Source organism: Tachyglossus aculeatus, chromosome 22 (assembly GCF_015852505.1).
Source record: "Tachyglossus aculeatus isolate mTacAcu1 chromosome 22, mTacAcu1.pri, whole genome shotgun sequence".
NCBI classification, from domain to species: domain Eukaryota; kingdom Metazoa; phylum Chordata; class Mammalia; order Monotremata; family Tachyglossidae; genus Tachyglossus; species Tachyglossus aculeatus.
Window position 1 is genome coordinate 29,209,852 of NC_052087.1, and position 23,564 is coordinate 29,233,415.

Here is a 23,564-nt window from a genome sequence, read left to right on the forward strand (position 1 = left end):
GTTCTCTGTCTCCCCCTTCCAGACCGTGAGCCCGCTGTTGGGTACGGACCGTCTCTAGATGTTGCCAACTTGGACTTCCCAAGCGCTTAGTACAGTGCTCTGCACACAGTAAGCGCTCAATAAATATGATTGAATGAATGAATACTGGAAAGAGCATGGGACAAGGAGTCAGAGGACCTGGGTTCTAATTCTGACTGCCAATTGCTTATTGTGTGAAGCTGGGCTAGCCACTTAACCTCTCTGTGCCTCAGCTTCCTCACCCGTAAAATGGAGATTCAACACCTCGATAAGAAGCAGAGTGGCTTAAGTGGAAGAGCCCGGGCTTGGGAGTCAGAGGTCATGGGTTCTAATTCCGCCTCTGCCACTTGTCAGGTATGTGATTTGGGGCAAGTCACTTCACTTCTCTGGGCCTCAGCTACCTCATCTGTAAAATGGGGATGACGCCTGTGAGCCCCACGTGAGACAACCTGATTACCTTGTATCTATCACGGTGATTAGAACAGTGCTTGGCACATAGTAAGCGCTTTACAAATACCATCATTCATTCATTCATTCAATCATATTTATTGAGCACTTACTGTGTGCAGAGCACTGTTCTAAAGCGCTTGGGAAGTACAAGTTGACATTATTATTATCATTATTATTATTATCCCCCCCTTCTAGACTGTGAGCCTGTTGTTGGGTAGGGACCGTCTCTTTATGTTGCCAACTTGTACTTCCCAAGTGCTTAGTACAGTGCTCTGCACGCAGTAAGCGCTCAATCAATCAATCGTATTTATTGAGCGCTTACTGTGTGCAGAGCACTGTACTAAGCGCTTGGGAAGTACAAGTTGGCAACATATAGAGACAGTCCCTACCCAACAGTGGGCTCACATACGATTGAATGAATGAATGAACATTATTATTATTAATACCTGTTTTCCCTCCTACTTAGTAAGTCTCATGCAGGACAGGGACGGTGTCCGATCTAATTAACCTGTATCTACCCCAGTGCTTAGAACAGTATTTGACACATAGTAAGCGCTTAACAATACACTGAAAAAAAGGACGTGGGACCCGTGAGAGAGAAGTGTGAGAGAGAGGGAAGCGGCTCAGGTCGTTGCCGGAACGGGGTGAAGGTTAAACAAGTCGGGCACGGCCCGGAGATTCAGATTTTAGACTGTGAGCCCACTGTTGGGTAGGGACCGTCTCTATATGTTGCCAATTTGTACTTCCCAAGTGCTTAGTACAGTGCTCTGCACATAGTAAGCGCTCAATAAATACGACTGATGATGATTCAGAGCCTGAAGGAAATCAGGCTACAGGCAAGCGAGATTTCGAGTAGCAACTGAAGATACGTCTGAGTGTCGACTGATGATCACTGCTCTCCGACACTTCCTCACTCCGAAAATGTAGAAAGGAGAAAATGATCCAGGCTTGTAAGTTTAGTTTTGGAGCCCTTCCTCATGGGGAAAGAGGTAGCGGTCGTCTCCTGGCGTCCGAGGAGGCTGGAGGATAGAGCAGTGGGGCCCAACCTGTATTCTCGCAGTTCTCCTCGTCGCTGTTGTCTGAGCAGTCGTCCTCCCCGTCGCAGCGCCAAGAAAGACGGACGCAGCGGCCGGATTTACATCGGAACTGCTCCGCCGTGCACATGGACGTGGCTGGAGAAGGAAGGGGAGCTGACCCGAGAAGGGGGCCCTCACGCCGCCCCCCCCGAGATCAAATCGTCACCGATCCGTGCCCCAAGGAGCCCCCCACCTTCTCCTCGGCCCGTCTCCCCACCCACCCTCCGACCACTCACTGCAGTTGCGTTCGTCGGACTGGTCGTCGCAATCAGCGTCCCCGTCGCAGCGCCAGCCCGCGTTGATGCACAGGCCGCTGTCGCACATGAATTCCCCGGACCGGCAGGGCTGGTGGGAGGCTGTAGGAAAGCAGAAGTGAGTTGGGAGACGGCGCAGCCCGCCCTGCTCCCCATTTGATCGGCTGTTGCTTGTCTATAGGGTGCCAGGAGGCTTGTTGAATAGGAATGTCCAATCCCAGCGCTTAGTACAGTGCTTGATGCATCACAAATCCTCAATATATATATACCTGTATATATGTATATATGTTTGTACATATTTTTTACTCTATTTATTTATTTATTTATTTTATTTGTACATATCTATTCTATTTATTTCATTTTGTTAGTATGTTTGGTTTTGTTCTCTGTCTCCCCCTTTTAGACTGTGAGCCCACTGTTGGGTAGGGACTGTCTCTAGATGTTGCCAATTTGTACTTCCCAAGTGCTTAGTACAGTGCTCTGCACATAGTAAGCGCTCAATAAATACGATTGATGAATAATAATAATAATAATAATAATAATAATAATAATAATGTTGGCATTTGTTAAGAGGGGAGAGGGGAATGGATGAGGACCAGGAGTCGGACCGGAAGATCGAGAACGGGCAGGGAGGCTCGCCGCCTGCGTTTCTAAAGGAACGGCTCAGACGGGTCTCGACTCCTCTCGAAAAATAATAATTACGGTATTAGTTCATAATAATAATAACGATGACGGCATTTGTTAAGCGCTTACTATGTGCAAAGCGCTGTTCTAAGCGCTGGGGGAGATACAAGGTGATCAGGTTGTCCCACTTGGGGCTCACAGTCAATCCCCATTTTACAGATGAGGTAACTGAGGCTCAGAGAAGTTAAGTGACTTGCCCAAGGTCACACAGCAGACATGTGGCGGAGCTGGGATTCAAACCCATAACCTCTGACTCCAAAGCCCGGGCTCTTTCCACTGAGCCACGCTGCTTCTCTGCTTCTCTTTAAACACCATTTAAAAAAAAATACTGGTTCCCCCCACTCTAGAATGTAAGCTCGTTGTGGGCGAGGAACGTGTCTATCACCTCTGTTAATAATAATGATTATGGTATCTCTTAAGCGCTGACTATGTGCTAGGCACTGTACTAAGCACTGGGGTGGATACAAGCAAATCGGGTTGGACACAGTTCCTGTCCCAGATGGGGCTCACAGTCCCAATCCCCATTTTACAAATGAGGCAACTGATAATAATAATAATAATAATGATGGCATTTATTAAGCGCTTACTATGTGCAAAGCACTGTTCTGAGCGCTGGGGAGGGTACAAGGTGATCAGGTTGTCCCACAGGGGGCTCCCAGTCTTCATCCCCATTTTCCAGATGAGGGAACTGAGGCCCAGAGAAGCGAAGTGACTTGCGCAAGGTCACCCAGCTGACAATCGGCAGAGCCGGGAATTGAACCCATGACCTCTGACTCCAAAGCCCGGGCTCTTTCCACTGAGCCGCGCTGCTTCTCTATGAGCCTGCTGTTGGGTAGGGACCGTCTCTATATGTTGCCAACTTGTACTTCCCAAGCGCTTAGTCCGGTGCTCTGCACACAGTAAGCGCTCAATAAATACGATTAATTGATTGCTGCCCGGAGAAGTGAAGTGACTTGCCCCAGGTCACACAGCGGACAAGGGGCGGAGCTGGGATTAGAACCCACGACCTTCCGACGCCCAGGCCTGTGCTTTATCTACGCCACGCTGCTTCTCTGCTGTATTATATTCTCCCGAGTGTTTAGTGCAGGGCTCTGCAAGCAGAAAGCACTCATATAGACCACTGATGATCAATCAATCAATCAATCGTATTTATTGAGCGCTTACTGTGTGCAGAGCACTGTACTAAGCGCTTGGGAAGTACAAGCTGGCAACATAAAGAGACGGTCCCTACCCAACAGTGGGCTCACAGTCTAGATGATGACGATGAGAGCTTGGAAGCCGACGATGCTTTGTTTGAATCGGCAACCTCGTCCCCTCCCCGCGTCCCCGGGGCGACTCTTCTGGCTCTCCCGGTCACCATCTCCTCGCTCGCCTTTCCCGGCCCGCGGCCGAAGGGACACTCACAGCAGTCGGACTCGTCAGACCAGTCGCCGCAGTCGTCGTCCCCATCGCAGTGGTAGATGTCCAGGATGCAGCGGCCATACGCGCACTGGAACTCCTCCAAGCTGCACGGCGGGGCCGGCACTGCCGAGGCTGGGGGCCCGGGGAGGGGAGAGAAAACTCAGCTTTGGGGGCTCTGGTGGCACGGTCACCCCAGTTCAGGGTAACGGGCCTCTTGGGTTTTCCCTTTGGTGGTATTTACGTGCCATATATGTTGCCAACTTGCACTTCCCAAGCGCTTAGTACAGCGCTCTGCACACAGTAAGCGCTCAAGAAATACGATTGAATGAATGAATGAATATTATTCTAGACTGCGAGCCCGTTGTTGGGTCGGGACTGTCTCTTTATGTTGCCGGCTTGTACTTCCCAAGCGCTTGCTACAGTGCTCTGCAATCAATCAATCAATCGTATTTATAATTTATAGTAAGCGCTCAATAAATACGATTGATGATGATGATTTATTGAGTGCTTACTGTGTGCAGAGCACTGGACTAAGTGCTTGGGAAGTACAAGTTGGCAACATATAGAGACGGTCCCTACCCAACAGTGGGCTCACAGTCTAGAAGGGGGAGACAGACTACAAAACATCTTAACGAAATAAAATAAATAGAATATGTACAAGTAAAATAGAGTAATAAATATGTACAAACATATATACATATATACATTCATTCATTCACTCAATCGTATTTGTTGAGCGCTTACTGTGTGCAGAGCACTGGACTAAGCGCTTGGGAAGTACAAGTTGGCAACATAGAGAGACGGTCCCTACCCAACAGTGGGCTCACAGTCTAGAAGGGGGAGACAGACAACAAAACATATTAACGAAATAAAATAAATAGAATATGTACAAGTAAAATAAATAGAGTAATAAATATGTACAAACATATATACATATATACATTCATTCATTCACTCAATCGTATTTATTGAGCGCTTACTGTGTGCAGAGCACTGTACCAAGCGCTTGGGAAGTACAAGTTGGCAACATATAGAGACGATCCCTACCCAACAACAGTTCGCAGGCTAGAAGGGGGAGACAGACAACAAAACAAAACATATTAACAAAATAAAATAAATAGAATAAATATGTACAAATAAAATAGAGTAATAGTCCATACAAACATATATCCATATATACAGGTGCTGTGGGGAGGGGAGGGAGGTAAGGCGGGGGGAGAGGAAGGAGGGGGCTCAGTCTGGGAAGGCCTACATTTTACAGATGAGGTAAATGAGGTCCAGGGAAGTGATGTGACTTGCCCAAGGTCACACAGCACGAAGTGGACAAACCTAAAAAGAAACTCGAAAGACAGCCGGCTAATACGGCCAACGGGGACCACAGTGGCCCCCAAGGCAAGTGGCTTCCGGGTCATGGTCTACGTCAAAGCATCAACCCTCTGCTGTGGTCACGCTCTGGCCAGAAATGGGTCATGTGTGTTACAAAATGACCCTTCACGTGCACTTCGCATGTGCTGCCCCTCTGCCGGCCCCTCTGCGGGGGGCATTCCGTGCCCCAGCACCAACGTTACTGGCAGGGACCGGAGAGCGCAAGGGAGTTGGCACAAACCACTAGCACTATGATGCTAGGCCCCCTTTCATTCAGTCGCAATTATTGAGCGCTTACTGTGTGCAGAGCACTGTACTAAGCGCTTGGGATGGCCAAGTCGGCAACATATGGAGACGGTCTCTACCCAGCAGCGGGGTTCCCTTCACGCCTTTGAATCTGACATGCAGCACACATCCCTCCTTCTCCCCGCGGAGCTCCAGGGGCCAAGCAAGCACTCACGGCAGCTCTCTTCATCGGAACCGTCCTTACAGTCCGTGTCGCCGTCGCAGTACCAGTGCTCAGCGATGCAGCTGCCGTCGCTGCAGCGAAACTCCTTCTCCGAGCACTTGCGCATATCTGCAGGGAGACACCCAAGCAGCGTGGCTCAGTGGAAAGAGCCCGGGCTTTGGAGTCAGAGGTCACGGGTTCAAATCCCAGCTCTGCCAGTTAATAATAATAATAATGGCATTTATGAAGCGCTTACTATGGGCAAAGCACTGTTCTAAGCGCTGGGGAGGTTACAAGGTGATCAGGTTGTCCCATGGGGGGCTCACAGTTTTCATCCCCATTTTACAGATGAGGGAACTGAGGCACAGAGAAGTTGAGCGGTTTGCCCAACGTCACACAGCTGACAATGTGCAGAGCCGGGATTTGAACCCATGACCTCTGACTCCAAAGCCTGGGCTCTTTCCACTGAGCCTTTGGGCAAGTCACTTCACTTCTCTGTGCCTCAATTACCTCATCTGTAAAATGGGGATGAAGACTGTGAGCCCCTCATGGGATAACCTGATCACCTTGTAACCTCCCCAGTGCTTAGAACAGTGCTTTGCACATAGTAAGCGTTTAATAAATGCCATCATTATTATTATTCATTCAATCGTACTTATTGAGCGCTTACTGTGTGCAGAGCACTGTACTAAGCGCTTGGGAGGCACAAGTTGGCAACATATAGAGACGGTCCCTACCCAACAGCGGGCTCCCAGTCTAGAACCATCTGTTCCAGAGCTCCCGCCTCCGAGAAGCAATTGTCAGCTGTGTGACTTTGGGCAAGTCACGTCACTTCTCTGTGCTTCAGTTCCCTCATCTGTAAAATGGGGATTAAGACTGTGAGCCCCCCGCGGGACAACCTGATCACCTTGTACCCTCCCCAGCGCTTAGAACAGTGCTTTGCACATACTAAGTGCTTAATAAATGCCATTATAAAAAAAAAAGAGGGAGGTTCCAGGAGAACAGAGCCTCAACTTCACATGGAGATAGATGAGAATAATGATAATAATGGTATTTGTTAATCGCTTACTATGTGCCAAGCACTGTTCTAAGCGCTGGGGAGGTTACAAGGTGATCAGGTTGTCCCAAGGGGGGGCTCACAGTTTTAATCCCCATTTTCCAGATGAGGGAACTGAGGCCCAGAGAAGTGACTTGCCCAAAGTCACACAGCTGACAGTTGGCAGAGCCGGGATTTGAACCCATGACCTCTGGCTTAGTCCAGTGCTCTGCACACAGTAAGCGCTCAATAAATACGATTGATTGATTGATTGATTGACTCCAAAGCTCCCGGGCTCTTTCCACTGAGCCACGCTGCTTCTCAGATGTGCCCACCACCTTCCCTCTGGCCCCGCCATCCCCCCTACCCTCCACCCCATTCCCAACTCCCGACCTCCACAGCTCCTCTGTCCTGGGAGCTCAGGACTCAGTAGGTCCCACACACTGAATTTCATCTCATAAAGAGAATTAAATAAAAAAATTAATGAGATAATGGTGCTTGTTAAGTGCTTGCTCTCTGTGTCAATCACTGTTCAAAGTGCTGGGGTAGAGTCAGAGTAAGCAGGTTGGACACAGTCCCTGTCCCACATGGGGGTCACAATCTAAGTCACAGGGAGGGGGATTTAATCCCCATTTGACAGATGAAGAAACTGAGGCCCAGAGAAGTTAAGGATGACTTGTTCAAGGTCACAGGGCAGGCAAGTGGTAGAACCAGGATTATAATCCATGTCAGACCCATAATCTTTCCACTAGGCCAGGCTGAACACCTTGAGAAAGAAAAGCCCTGGACAGTTCTATCCTTCCTTTCTTTAATTGGTATTTGTTAAGCGCTTACTATGTACCAGGCACTGTACTAAGTGCTGGGGTAGATACAACCAAATCAGGTTGGACACGGTCTCTTTCCCACATGGGACTCGCAGTCTTAATCCCCATTTTACAGATGAGGGAACTGAGGCCAAGAGAAAAATAATAATAATAATAATGGTGGTATTTGTTAAGCACTTGCTATGTGTGAAGCACTGTTCTAAGCGCTGGGGGGATACAAGGTGATCAAGTTGTCCCCCGTGGGGCTCACAGTCTTCATCCCCATTTTACAGATGAGGGAACTGAGGCCCAGAGAAGTGAAGTGACTTGTCCAAGGTCACACAGCCGACAAGCGGCCGAGCTGGGATTCGAACCCACGACCTCGGACTCCCAAGCCCGGGCTCTTTCCACTGAGCCACGCTGCTGGCTTGCTCAAGGCCGCCCAGCAGACAAGTGGCAGAGCTGGGATTAGAACCCGGGTCCTCTGAATCTCAGGCCCAGGCTCTTTCCATTAGCCCACACCACTTCTCATTCATTCAATCGCATTTATCGAGCGCTTACTGTGTGCGGAGCACTGTACTAAGCGCTTGGGAAGTACAAGTTGGCAACATATTGAGACGGTCCCTACCCAATAGCGGGCTTACAGTCTAGAAGGGGGAGACAGACAACAAAACAAAACATATTAACAAAATAAAATAAATAGAATAAATATGTACAAATAAATAGAGTAATAAGGCCACACTGCTTCTCATTCATTCAATCGTATTTCTTGAGCGCTTACTGTGTGCAGAGCACTGGACTAAGCGCTTGGGAAGTACAAGTTGGCAACATCTAGAGACGGTCCCTACCCAACAGCGGGCTCACAGTTTAGAAGGGGGAGACAGAGAACAAAACAAAACATATTAACAAAATAAAATAAATAGAATAAATATGTACAAATAAATAGAGTAATAAGGCCACACTGCTTCTCATTCATTCAATCGTATTTCTTGAGCGCTTACTGTGTGCAGAGCACTGGACTAAGCGCTTGGGAAGTACAAGTTGGCAACATCTAGAGACGGTCCCTACCCAACAGCGGGCTCACAGTTTAGAAGGGGGAGACAGAGAACAAAACAAAACATATTAACAAAATAAAATAAATAGAATAAATATGTACAAATAAATAGAGTAATAAGGCCACACTGCTTCTCATTCATTCAATCGTATTTCTTGAGCGCTTACTGTGTGCAGAGCACTGTACTAAGCGCTTGGGAAGTACAAGTTGGCAACATCTAGAGACGGTCCCTACCCAACAGCGGGCTCACAGTCTAGAAGGGGGAGACAGAGAACAAAACATATTAACAAAATAAAATAAATAGAATAAATATGTACAAATGAATAGAGTAATAAGGCCACACCGCTTCTCATTCATTTAATCATATTTATTGAGCGCTTACTGTGTGCAGAGCACTGTACTAAGCGCTTGGGAAGTACAAGTTGGCAACATATACAGATGGTCCCTACCCAACAGTGGGCTCACAGTCTAGAAGGGGGAGACAGAGAACAAAACAAAACATATTAACAAAATAAAATAAATAGAATAAATATGTACAAATAAATAGAGTAATAAGGCCACACTGCTTCTCATTCATTCAATCGTATTTATTGAGTGCTTAATGTGTGCAGAGCACTGGACTAAGCGCTTGGGAAGTACAAGTTGGCAACATATAGAGATGGTCCCTACCCAACAGCGGGCTCACAGTCTAGAAGGGGGAGACAGAGAACAAAACAAATTAACAAAATAAAATAAATAGAATAAATATGTACAAATAGAGTAATAAGGCCACACCGCTTCTCATTCATTCAGTCGTATTTATTGAGCGCTTACTGTGTGCGGAGCACTGGACTAAGCGCTTGGGAAGTACAAGTTGGCAACATCTAGAGACAGTCGCTACCCAATAGCGGGCTCACAGTCTAGAAGGGGGAGACAGAACAAAACAAGACATATTAACAAGATAAAATAAATAGAATAAATATGTACAAATAGAGTAATAAGGCCACACCGCTTCTCATTCATTCAGTCGTATTTATTGAGCGCTTACTGTGTGCAGAGCACTGGACTGAGCGCTTGGGAAGTACAAGTTGGCAACAGGGTCTCGGAGGCCTTCCCGCCCAGGCCGCGACCTCTCCCTTCTGCTCCTCTCCACGGCTCAGGCGACCGTGGGCATCTTGCCCGACGTTCCCGCCCGTCCAGTTCCTCCCCGGGACCTGTTCCCCTGGGCTAGGCCGAACTCATCCCCGTGGCCAGGGATCGGATGTACCAACCCCGCTATGCCGTCTTCTCCCAAGCGCTCAGTACAGCGTTCTGCGCTCGCTCAATCAACCGAACTCCTCCTCCCAGGCCCCCCGGGCATCACTCACCACACTGCTCGTCGCTGTTGTCGCCGCAGTCGTTGTCCCCGTCGCAGTGCCACAGGCTGCGGATGCAGTAGCCGTTCTGGCAGGGGAATTCGTCCTCCTCGCACTCTCGGGGTGCTGCGGGGACGTGCACGGAGTCACCCAATGCCCAAGTCCGGGAACCCGCCGGAAAAACCCGGGGTCCCCCGGGCCCGGACCAGCCCCCGATCCACACCAGATCCTTGCCGCTGCCTGCGCGGGGGACGAAGGGTCAAGACCCAAAACTCCCCTGCGGAGCTCAGGGTGAGCTCAGAAAACAGTCGAGACCTGACGTTATAACATTCTTTTTTTAATCAATCGTATTTATTGAGCGCTTACTGTGTGCAGAGCACTGAAAGACTAAGCACTTGGGAAGTCCAAGTTGGCCACATCTAGAGACGGTCCCTACCCAACAGTGGGCTCACAGTCTAGAAGGGGGAGACAGAGAACAAAACCAAACATATTAACAAAATAAAATAAATATTTTGTTACATTGTACTCTCCCAAGCACTTAGTACAGTGCTTTGTACACAGTAAGCACTCAAAATGGGGATGAAGACTGTGAGCCCCCCGTTGGACAACCTGATCACCTTGTAACCTCCCCAGTGCTTAGAACAGTGCTTTGCACACAGTAAGCGCTTAATCAATGCCATCGTCATCATCATCATCATTATATTGTACTCTCCCAAGCACTTAGTACAGTGCTTTGTACACAGTAAGCACTCAAAATGGGCAATAAGACTGTGAGCCCCCCGTGGGACAACCTGATCACCTTGTAACCTCCCCAGTGCTTAGAACAGTGCTTTGCACACAGTAAGCGCTTAATCAATGCCAGCGTCGTCATCATCATCATCGTTATACTGTACTCTCCCAAGCACTTAGTACGGTGCTTTGTACACAGTAAGCACTCAAAATGGGGATGAAGACTGTGAGCCCCCCGTGGGACAACCTGATCACCTTGTAACCTCCCCAGTGCTTAGAACAGTGCTTTGCACACAGTAAGCGCTTAATCATTGCCATCGTCATCATCATCATCATTATATTGTACTCTCCCAAGCACTTAGTACGGTGCTTTGTACACAAGTAAGCACTCAATATGGGGATGAAGACTGTGAGCCCCCCGTGGGACAACCTGATCACCTGCTATCCTCCCCAGTGCTTAGAACAGTGCACACAGTAAGCGCTTAATCAATGCCATCGTCATCATCATCATCATCATCGTAATATTGTTACACAGTAAGCACTCAAAATGGGGAATAAGACTGTGAGCCCCCCGTGGGACAACCGGATCACCTTGTATCATCAATCGTACTTATTGAGCGCTTACTATGTGCAGAGCACTGTACTAAGCGCTTAGCACTGTACTTGTATCCCCCCAGTGCTTAGAACAGTGCTTTGCACATAGTAAGCGCTTAACAAATACCATCATTATGCTTACGATTGAATGAATGAACGAACGAATGAACTTAGTCCGTGTCAGGTACTAGGGAAGGGATGTGACTTGGCCAAGGTCACACAGCAGACAAGCGGCACGGCCCAGGATTAGACTCCAGGTCCTTCTGACCCCCAGGCCCGGGCTTTAACCGCCAGGCCACACTGCTTCCACTCCCCACTTCAAGGCCACCGATTCCTCCCCCCCGGCCACCAACACTCATCACCATCATCATCATCATCATCAATCGTATTTATTGAGCGCTTACTATGTGCAGAGCACCGTACTAAGAGCTTGGGAAGTACAAATCGGCAACATATAGAGACAGTCCCTACCCAACAGTGGGCTCACAGTCTAAAAGGGGAAGACAGAGAACAAAACCAAACATACTAACAAAATAAAATAAATAGAATAGATATGTACGAGTAAAATAAATAGAGGAATAAATATGTACAAACTTATATACATATATACTCACGACAGTCCTGTTCATCCGAGTCGTCCTCACAGTCGTTGTCGCCATCGCACACCCAGGAGCGGCGGATGCACTTGCCGTTGTCGCAGTGGAAGTCCAGAGGGGAGCAGGTGGGCAACACTGGAGGCCGGCGAGAGACGTCACAAGGTGAGCCCGCGCTCCCCTGCCCAGACCGAGCTATTCCCCCTCCGCACGGAGCCGGAGCTCCCGGCTCTCAATCCCTCTGTCCCTCTCCCAACTGGGATCTGGGTCCTTAGCCATGTGCCGAGCGGCGGCCGTTGCCCGAGTGGCAACCAGAAGGATGGAGATTGAGGGCAGGGAGTTCATGGGGGAGGGAATCCTCGAGAGGGAGGAAGGACGTTTTGGGAAAGTCGACCTTCAGGAAATCAGGGAAAAGCGTGAGGGGAGAAAGAAAAAGTCTTTTCCTACTGGGAAGGACGCACGACCTATATCGCATTTAATAATAATATAATAATAGTCATTTTGGTATTTGTTAAGCACTGTTCTAAGCGCTGGGGAGGATACAAGGTGATCAGGTTGTCCCGTGTGGGACTCACAATCTTAAACCCCATTTGACAGATGAGGTAACTGAGGCACAGAGAAGCTAAGCGACTTGCCCAGAGTCACACAGCTGACAAGCGGCAGAGCCAGGATTTGAACCCATGCCCTCTGACTCCCAAGCCCGTGCTCTTTCCGCATTCAATCGTATCTATTGAGCGCTTACTGTGTGCGGAGCACTGTACTAAGCGCTTGGGGAGCACAAGTTGGCAACATATAGAGACGGTCCCTACCCAACAGCGGGCGACTGTAGTCCGTTTAACTTGGGCGGCGGGGACCAGAAAGTTTTTATGCCATCTAGGCTAGAGTGCCATGAGATTCCCTGTTTGTTTATTTTTTCCTGGTTAAGTGATATTCGTTAAATTCTTTTGAAGTGCCAGGCACTGTACTAAGCACTTCTTAGGTTGGACACAGTCCCAGTCTTAATCCGTATTTTACAGATGAAGAAACAGAGGCCTATTTATTTTATTTGTCCATATCTATTCTGTTTATTTTATTTTGTTAGTATGTTTTGTTTCTTAATCCCTATTTTACAGATGAAGAAACAGAGGCCTATTTATTTATTTTATTTGTACAAATTCATTCTATTTCTTTTATTTTGTTAGTATGTTTTGTTTTGTTCTCTGTCTCCCCCTTCTAGACTGTGAGCCTGCTGTTGGGTAGGGACTGTCTCTATGTGTTGCCGACTTCGCTTAGTAGAGTGCTCTGCACACAGTAAGCGCTCAATAAATACAACTGAATGAATGAATATGTTTGGACACATGTATTACTCTATATTTTATTTGTACATATTTATTCTATTTATTTTATTTTGTTAGTATGTTTTGTTTTGTTCTCTGTCTCCCCCTTCTAGACTGTGAGCCCGCTGTTGGGTAGGGACCTTCTCTAGATGTTGCCAACTTGGACTTCCCAAGCGCTTAGTCCAGTGCTCTGCACACACAGTAAGCGCTCAATAAATACAACTGAATGAATGAATATGTTTGGACACATTTATTACTCTATTTTATTTGTCCATATTTATTCTATTTATTTTATTTTGTTAGTACGTTTTGTTTTCTTCCCTGTCTCCCCCTTCTAGACTGTGAGCCCGCTGTTGGGCAGGGGCTGTCTCTAGATGTTGCCAACTTGGACTTCCCAAGCGCTTAGTCCAGTGCTCTGCACACACAGTAAGCGCTCAATAAATACAAATGAATGAATGAATATGTTTGGACACATTTATTACTCTATTTTATTTGTACATATTTATTCTATTTATTTTATTTTGTTAGTACGTTTTGTTTTCTTCTCTGTGTCCCCCTTCTAGACTGTGAGCCCGCTGTTGGGTAGGGGCCGTCTCTAGACGTTGCCAACTTGTACTTAGTTCAGTGCTCTGCACACAGTAAGCGCTCAATAAATACGATTGAATGAATGAAAAGTGACTTCCCCAAGGTCAACCAGCAGAACGTGGGTCCTCTGACTCCCAAGCCCCTGCTCTATCTGCTAGGCCACGCCGCTTTTCCTCAGCCCGTACCATTAGGTCTTGGACGCGTTACAGATTCCGGGTCCCCGACTCCCTGCGGCCTGACTGTGCAAACTCTCATTCGGTCCTGAAAATCAGGATTAAAGTCGGCCCAGGTGGCAGGCTGGGTTTCTGTGAGGCCCAAATTAAGAAATGAGTAAAAGTGTTTCTTAACTATCAATCTACAATAAAAGTTGCATCGTACATCTCGACTCTTGGGTAGGAGCAGAGAGGCCTAGGGAAAAACGACACAGGCCTGCGAGTCAAAGGACCTGGATTCTAGTCCCAGCTCTGCAACCTGTCTGCTTTGTGACCTTGGGCAAGGCACTTAACTTCTCTGTGCCTCAATTCCCTCATTCTGCAAAATTCATTCATTCATTCAATCGTATTTATCAATCAATCAATTGCATTTATTGAGTGCTTACTGTGTGCAGAGCCAAATTGGCAACACACAGAGACAGTCCCTACCCAACAGTGGGCTCACAGTCTAGAAGGGGGAGACAGAGAACAAAACAAAACATATTAACAAAATAAAATAGAATAGATATGTACAAGTAAAATAGAGTAATAAATACGTACAGACATATATACATATATGCAAAGCACTGCTCTAAGTGCTGGGGAGGTTACAAGGTGATCAGGTTGAATAGATACCAGATAATCAGTTTGGACACAGTCCATGTCCCACGTGGGGCTCACAGTCTTAATTCCCATTTTAATAATAATAATTGAGCGCTTACTGTGCGCAGAGCACTGTACTAAGCGCTTGGGAAGTACAAGTCGGCAACACAGAGAGACGGTCCCTACCCAACAACAGGCTCACAGTCTAGAAGGGGGAGACAGACAACAGAACAAGACAAAATGGGGATTCAATACCTGTTCTCCCTTCTATTTAGACTCTGAGCCTTACGTGGGACCTGATTATCTTGTATCTACTCCCGCGCTTAGTACAGTGGTTGGCTCATAGTAAGTGCTTAATGAAAAAACCACAATTATTATTATTATCATTATGATATCATCAACATAAATTTTTGAGAGCTCATTTTGGGTTTGGTACGGTGCTCTGGAGGGGTTATAGAGTATGGAGAAATTATAGTCCTTGCCCTCCAAGAACTTTTCATTTGAAAGAAACAAGATGGACAAATACGTAGAACACTCCTAGAAGGAACATTTAGGTTGATGTACCAAAATGATGTGCATTTACGTGTGCAAACAAATGAATACAGTAGTACTGGCTTAAGGAAAACACTTGCAGTTCCACTAAAGTGATTGTTTTTGATAGGTGGTCTTCAAATACAAGGTACTTTCTTGAAATTGGTCTAAAATAATAGTAATAATAATAATAACTGTAGTATTTGTTAAGCGCTTACTATGTGCCAAGCACTGTTCTAAGCACTGAGATAGATACGAGCTAATCAGGTTGGAAACAGTCCCGGTCCCACGTGGGGCTCACAGTCTTTATCCCTATTTTACACATGAGGGAAAGGAGGTTCAGAGAATTGAAGTGACTTGCCCAAGGTCACACAGCAGATACATAATAATAATGATGGTATTTGTTAAGCGCTTACTATGTGCCAAGCACTGTTCTAAGCCCTGGAATAGATACAAGGTTATCAGCTTGTCCCACGTGGGGCTCACAGTCTTAATCCCCATTTTACAGATGTGGTATCTGAGGCCCAGAGAAGTGAAGTGACTTGCCCAAAGTCACACAGCTGACAAGGGGCAGAGCCGGGATTAGAACTCACGACCTCTGAATCCCAAGCTTGTGCTCTTTCTCCACTAAGCCCCACTGAACCAGGACTGGAGGCCAGGTCCTCGTACTCCTAGGTCTAAGCTCTTTCCACTAAAAGACAATTTTGCAGCTCTAAATAGAAGGGGATTTGTGACCTGAGCTAGGGTTAACGGTGCGACACAGTTAAAGGTTGGGTAGCGACCAGATATCCACTGACATCCCTGATCTCCCATTCTCCTGTCTCTCCCCACTTCAGTCTATACTTCACGCGGCTGCTCGGATCACTCTATCCTAATCCTCCTCGACCTCTCAGCTGCCTTCGACACTGCGGACCACCCCCTTCTCCTCAACACGTTATCCAACCTTGGCTTCACAGACTCCGTCCTCTCCTGGTTCTCCTTTTATCTCTCCGGCCGTTCATTCTCAGTCTCTTTTGCGGGATCCTCCTTCCCCTCCCATCCCCTTACTATAGGGGTTCCTCAAGGGTCAGTTCTTGGTCCCCTTCTGTTCTCTATCTACACTCACTCCCTCGGTGACCTCATTCGCTCCCACGGCTTCAACTATCATCTCTACGCTGATGACACCCAAATCGACATCTCTGCCCCTGCTCTCTCTCCCTCCCTTCAGGCTCGGGTCTCCTCCTGCCTTCAGGACATCTCCATCTGGATGCCTGCCCGCCATCTAAAACTCAGTATGTCCAAGACTGAACTCCTTGTCTTCCCTCCCAAACCCCGCCCTCCCCCTGACTTTCCCATCACTGTAGACAACACTACCATCCTTCCCGTCTCACGAGCCCGCAACCTTGGTGTCATCCTCGACTCCACTCTCTCGTTCACCCCTCACATCCAATCCGTCATCAAAACCTGCCGGTTTCACCTCAGCAACATCACCAAGATCCACCCTTTCCTCTCCATCCAAACAGCTACCCTGCTGGTCCAATCTCTCATCCTCTCCCGACTGGATTACTGCATCAGCCTCCTCCCTGATCTCCCATCCTCGTGTCTCTCCCCACTTCAATCTGTACTTCACACTGCTGCCTGGATCGTCTTCGTGCAGAAACGCTCTGGGCATGTTACTCCCCTCCTCAAAAATCTCCAGTGGCTACCAGTCAACCTACGCATCAGGCAAAAACTCCTCACTCTCGGCTTCAAGGCTGTCCATCCCCTGGCCCCCTCCTACCTCACCTCCCTTCTCTCCTTCTCCAGCCCAGCCCGCACCCTCCGCTTCTCTGCTGCTAGCCTCCTCACCGTGCCTCGTTCTCGCCCATCCCACCGTCAACCCCCGGCCCACATCCTCCCCCTGGCCCGGAATGCCCTCCCTCTGCACATCCACCCAGCTCGCTCTCTTCCTCCCTTCAAAGCCCTACTGAGAGCTCATCTCCTCCAAGAGGTCTTCTCAGACTGAGCCCACTTTTTCCTCTCTTCCACCCCATCCCCCCACCCTACCTCCTTCCCCTCCCCACAGCACCTTTATATATGTTTGTACAGATTCATCACTCTATTTTACTTGTACATATTTACTATTCTATTTCGTTAATGATGTGCATTTAGCTTTAATTCTATTTGTTCTGACGACTTGACACCTGTCTACATGTTTTGTTTTGTCGTCTGTCTCCCCCTTCTAGACCGTGATCCCGTTGCTGGGTAGGGACCGTCTCTATATGTTGCCAACCTGTACTTCCCAAGCGCTTAGTCCAGTGCTCTGCATCCAGAAAGCACTCATTAAACTCTATTTATTTTGTTAATGATGTGCCTATGGCTTTAATTCTATTTGCTCTAACGATTTTGACACCCGTCTACATGTTTTGTTCTGTTGTCTGTCTCCCCCTTCTAGACCGTGAGCCCCTTGCTGGGTAGGGACCGTCTCTATCTGTTGCCAACTTGTCCTTCCCAAGCGCTTAGTCCAGTGCTCTGCACACAGTAAGCGCTCAATAAACACGATTGAATGAATGAATGAATGAATGAGTGAAATCCCTCCCTCTGTTTCAGGACTCTCTGCCACGAGCAAAGCAGCTTCCATTCCAAAAATGCCAGTGCAAAGCGAAAGGATCCCCTCCCTTAGCCTGTGCTCACATCCTCCTTTCCCGCTAACCCCCGGGACTCCCGCCCCTGGCACGGAGAGGGTCCTTACTGCAGCCGTCCTCGTCGCTGTGATCGCCGCAGTCGTTGTCGCCGTCGCATTGCCACTGGGCAGGGATGCAGGTGCACTCGCCCAGCGCGCTCACGGCGCAGGTGAAATGGCTGCGGCCACAGGCACACTCGGGGCTGCTGTCCAGGCCTGCGGAGAGAGAGGATCCAACACGACCGTTAGCGATTCATCCATCCATCCATCCATCCACTCAGTCCTATTTTTTCCTCTCCTCCTCCCCATCTCCCCCCGCCCTACCTCCTTCCCCTCCCCACAGCACCTGTATATATGTTTGTACAGATTTATCACTCTACTTATTTGACTTGTACATATTTACTATTCTATTTATTTTGTTACTGAGAAGCAGCGTGGCTCAGTGGAAAGAGGGTGGGCTTTGGAGTCAGAGGTCATGGGTTCAAATCCCGGCCCCGCCAATCAATCAATCAGTCAATCAATCGTATTTATTGAGTGCTTACTGTGTGCAGAGCACTGTACTAAGCGCTTGGGAAGTACAAGTTGGCAACATATAGAGACAGTCCCTACCCAACAGTGGGCTCACAGTCTAAAAGGGGGAGGCAGAGAACAGTACCAAACATACTAACAAAATAAAATAAATAGAATAGATAGGTGCAAGTAAAATAAATAGAGTAATAAATATGTACAAACATATATACATATATACAGCTGCTGTGGGGAAGGGAAGGAGGTAAGATGGGGGGATGGAGAGGGGGACGAGGGGGAGAGGAAGGAAGGGGCTCAGTCTGGGAAGGCCTCCTGGAGGAGGTGAGCTCTCAGGAGGGCCTTGAAGGGAGGAAGAGAGCGAGCTTGGCGGATGTCAATTGTCAGCTGGGTGACTTTGGGCAAGTCACTTAATCAATCAATTGTATTTATTGAGCGCTTACTGTGTGCAGAGCACTGTACTAAACGCTTGGGAAGTACAAGTTGACAACACATAGAGACGGTCCCTACCCAACAGTGGGCTCACAGTCTAGAAGGGGGAGACAATTGGCAGCTGTGTGACTGGGCAAGTTACTTCACTTCTCTGGGCCTCAGTTCCCTCATCTGTAAAATGGGGATGAAGACAGTGAGCCCCCCGTGGGGCAACTGGATCACTTTGTAACCTCCCCAGTGCTTAGAACAGTGCTTGGCACATTGTAAGCGCTTAATAAATGCCATCATTATTATTATTATTATTAATGGGGTGCATATAACTTTAATTCTATTTGTTCTGATGATTTTGACACCCGTCTCCATGTTTTGTTTTGTTGTCTGTCTCCCCCTTCTAGACCATGAGCCCATTGTTGGGTAGGGACCATCTCTATAGGTTGCTGACTTGTACTTCCCAAGCGCTTAGTACAGTGCTCTGCACACAGTAAGCTCTCAAAAATACGATTGAATGAATGAATTTATTGAGCACTTACTGTGTGCACAGCGCTGTATTAAGCGCTTGGGAAAGTACGATACAATAATAAGAATGACAATCCCTTCCCACAACCAGCTCACAGTCTAGAGGATCTATTTCCATGGCTAAATATTCATCTATTTATGTTGAAAGAGTTGCATTGTACTCTCCCAAGTGCTTAGTACAATGATCTGCACACAGAAATAACATCATCAATCGTATTTTATGGTACTTGTTAAGTGTTTACTACGTGCCAGGTACTGGGGTGGATAATAATAATAATAGCATTTATTAAGCGCTTACTATGTGCAAAGCACTGTTCTAAGCGCTGGGGAGGTTACAAGGTGATCAGGTTGTCCCACAGGGGGCTCACAGTCTTAACTCCCATTTTACAGATGAGGTAACTGAGGCTCAGAGAAGTTAAGTGACTTGCCCAAAGTCACACAGCTGACTAGTGGGGGAGCCAGGATTGGAACTCATGACCTCTGACTCCAAAGCCCAGGCTCTTTTCACTGAGCCACGCTGATACAAGCAAATGAGGGTGGACGTAGACTCTGTCCAACGTGGGGCTCACAGTCTCCATCCCCACTTTGCAGATGAGGTAACTGAGGCACAGAGAAGTGAAGTGAATTGCCCAAGGTCACCCAGCAGACAAGTGGCAGAGCCAGGATTAGAACCCATAACCTTCTGAGTCTTAGGCCCGTGCTCTATTCCCCATGCCATGCTGCCTCTCAATAAATACCACTGGTTGACTGATCTGATATTTGCCCCAACCTCAGAGCACATACACATCTATCTTTAAATTATATATTATAATCTCAGAGCACTTACACACCTATCTTTAAATTATATATTATATATCATATATTTATATATGATATATAATATAATATATAATATTATATATTATAAATTACTTATTTAGTCATATTCATGTCTGTCACCCCCTCTAGGCTGTAAGCACGTTAAGGACAGGGAACGTGTCTGCTAATTCTGTTGTAGTGTACTCTCCCGAATGCTTAGTACAGTGCTCTGCATGTAGTAAGCGCTCAGTAAATACCACTGATTGATTGATTCAAGAGGTATTCAAAGGAAAAACAGAAGTGTAGGGAGGGGAGAGGGTTCTTCCACCTCTAGATTTTTTTTTTCATCTTCTTTCACTAGTTTGTCCTCCTTCCCTTCTTTCTACCCCATCATCATCCAATGACCCCAGTCAGCAGTAGAGTACAGAATTACAGTAAAACCAAATTAATAACAATAATAATAATAATAATAATAATAATAATGTTGGTATTTGTTAAGCGCTTACTATGTGCAAAGCACTGTACTAAGCGCTGGGGAGGTTACAAGGTGATCAGGTTATCCCACGGGGGTCTCACAGTCTTAATCCCCATTTGACAGACGAGGTAACTGAGGCCCAGAGAAGCTAAGTGACTTGCCCAACGTCACACAGCTGACAACCGGCAGAGCCGGGATTCGAACCCATGACCTCGGTCTCCCAAGCCCGGGCTCCTTCCACTGAGCCATGCTGCTTCTCTAGTGATTAGTGATTGTATTAACGTAGTAGCAGTATGGATGGAGAGTATCTATATGTTGCCAACTTGTACTTCCGAAGCGCCTAGTACAGTGCTCTGCACACAGTAAGCGCTGAACAAACACGATTGATTGAATGAATGAATGAATGAATGAATGAATGGAAAAGGCGGATTTTAGCGACGTTGTAAGTTTTGTTTTGTTTTAATGGTATTTATTAAGCATTTTACTACGTGCCAAGCACTGTAGTAAGCACGGGGGTAGATACAAGCTATTCCAGCTGGACACGATCCACGGGGCTCAGAGTCTTCATCCCCATTTTACAGATGAGGTAATTGAGGCGCAGAGAAGTGAAGCGACTTACCCAAAGTCACCCAGCAAAGTGGCGGGGTTGGATTAGAACCCAGGTCCTTCGACTCCGAGGCCTGTGCTCTTTCCACTAGGCCACGCTGCTTCTCTAGGGGTTTCAAAGCCTTCAATAATGGAAGGTCAGCTGCCCTTCCAAATCCAACTAGGCTTCCTTCCTGTACCCCAGAAGCTCCCTAAGCCATCACTCTTGGATAATTCTGAGGATCAATCGATCAATCAATCAATCTCTCAAGGAAGAGGTGGCCTTCTAATCCTCAGAAAGGGGCTGCGGGCATCTCCTTAGCAAGTGCGGCTTGGGTTTGGAGGACTGAGTGGCCCCCCGGGTGAGGATGAGAGAGTTGAAATAAACCGAGGAGTACGGCAAGGTCCGGGAGAAAGCGGGGAGAGATGCCGGGGATTGGGTGGCAGGGCTGCATCCTTGACAGCGTAGAGAGGGGAGTGAAGACAGAGTTGCCAGCGCCGGGAGAGCCACAGAATTCCTGAGGTCTTGGGCCGCTGCGGAGTGGCTCCAGGAGCCACTGTTTCCTCCAACTGGGAGAAGACCCTGACGTGAACGGGGGCCCTGCGGTGGCCCTCACCACCTCCTTGGTGGCAGAAGGAGGCTTCGGTGAGGGAGAGGATGCTGGAAGAAGCGAGGTGAGGGTAGGGGAGGATGGAGGGAAGACCTGTAAGAGACAGGGAAAACCTCTAGGGATGCTTGGCGGTGGCAAAGGATGAAGGGGAGAGCCCCGGTCCCTTCTGTCCCCTCATCCCACCCTGCCTCAGGCCGGCCGCGGCAGATCCCGGCCGGCTATTGAGCGCCGTTCAATCCGTCCGGCCAAGTCCCATGACCAGTCGCCGTGCCCCTTCCCCGGCGTGCCCAGCAGGATGCCCGGCGGAGGCGTGTGAACAGCTCTGTACCCCCGCTCCTGCCTCGCCTCTAACAAAGGCCCCTGCCAGGGTCACTCTCCCCGGCATTCATCTCCCCCCCGTCACCCAGGCCCGGCGCGGCCAACCGCAGCCGCCAGAGCGAAGGGGGGGGCATGCAGGGAGGGAAAGAGGAGGAGGGAGAGAGAGGGGGCTGTGAAGAGGAAGAGGGAGGAGACGGCAGGGAAGAGGAGGAGGAGGGAAGGGAGGAAGGAAGGGAGGACACCGGCCAGGCCCACCCAAGTTCTCAGGCCCCACCGCCACCCACGGGGACTGGAGGGAAAGGGAGTTTGGAGCTGGAGAGGTGGCACACTGAAATACCAGTTTTCCTCTCACGCTGACCCCTTTCCAGGCCCCCTCCCCGATCACCTCTCCCACCACACACGTCTTACAAGAAAAAGAAATACTGTTTCTGGCGCGAATCAGGCACGACAGAGTAGCCACAGTGGATGGTTCCCCATCCCAGCCCGGGAGCGTTTGGAAGAGCCCCAGCCCCTCTCCCCACTCCTCCCCTCCGGCTAAGACTGGCATATCCATCCCTTCGAGAGCAACGGGGAAGTTTTCCTCACAAAATTCGGAGTGGGAACCCACCACAGAGAAGTCAAGGTACCTCGACAGCACTAGAACAGTGCTTTGCACATAGTAAGCGATTAACAAAGGCCAATTATTATTCTTTTAGACTGTGAGCCCACTGTTGGGTAGGGATTGTCTCTATATGTTGCCAACTTGTACTTCCCAAGCGCTTAGTACAGTACTCTGCACACAGTAAGCGCTCAATGAATACGATTGATGATGTTGATGATGATGAAAGTACCTCCGTTCTCTAAGATGCAAAGGGACCATTTTAGGGGGTGAGGCAGGGATGGAGGGTAATTGAAGGAAGACAGAAGACACTATACATTAATAATCATAATAATAGCATTTGTTAAGCGCTTACTATGTGCCAGGAACTGTTCTAAGCGCTGGGGAGGATACAAGGTGATCAGGTTGTCCCACATGGGGCTCACAGTCTTAATCCCCAGTTTACAGATGAGGAAACTGAGGCACAGAGAAGTTACGTGACTTGCCGAAAGTCACACAGCTGACAAGTGGCGGAGCCGGGATTAGAAACCACGGCCGCTGACTCCCAAGCCTGGGCTCTTTCCACTGAGCCACGCTGCATTCCCTCCCTGGGTCCTTCGATCGATCAGTCAATCGATCAACCGGATTTATCGAGCACTTACTGTGGGCAGAGCACTGTACTAAGCGCTTGGGAAAGCACAATCTGAGTTCATTCAACTGCATTTATTGAGCACCTACTGTGTGCAGAGCACTGTGTTCATTCATTCAATCAGTCATATTTATTGAGCTCTTACTGTGTGCAGAGCTCTGTACTATGCGCTTGGAAAGTACAATTCAGCCAAAAAGAGAGTCCCTGCCCCCACAGGGCTTACAGTCCAGAAGTGGGGAGATTAAGCACTTGTCCAACACATTCTGGACTACACATCTGGACTACTGCATCCCGTCTGGACTACTGCATCAGCCTTCTCTCTGATCTCCCATCCTCGTGTCTCTCCCCACTTCAATCCATACTTCATGCTGC

At 48.2% G+C, this 23,564-nt stretch overlaps 1 protein-coding gene across 1 annotated transcript in view; it reads right to left on the bottom strand.

Moving 5' to 3' along the window:
• Window positions 1-23,564, bottom strand: part of LRP4 (LDL receptor related protein 4) — a 119,255-nt gene that overhangs the window by 64,441 nt on the left and 31,250 nt on the right. The window contains exons 2-8 of the mRNA XM_038764677.1: window positions 17,776-17,922; window positions 11,861-11,977; window positions 9,936-10,049; window positions 5,709-5,825; window positions 3,887-4,015; window positions 1,781-1,900; window positions 1,515-1,640 (exon numbers count right to left, since the gene is read on the bottom strand). Coding sequence (XP_038620605.1) covers window positions 1,515-1,640; window positions 1,781-1,900; window positions 3,887-4,015; window positions 5,709-5,825; window positions 9,936-10,049; window positions 11,861-11,977; window positions 17,776-17,922 — 870 coding nt within the window. The remainder of the gene's footprint in view (window positions 1-1,514; window positions 1,641-1,780; window positions 1,901-3,886; window positions 4,016-5,708; window positions 5,826-9,935; window positions 10,050-11,860; window positions 11,978-17,775; window positions 17,923-23,564) is intronic.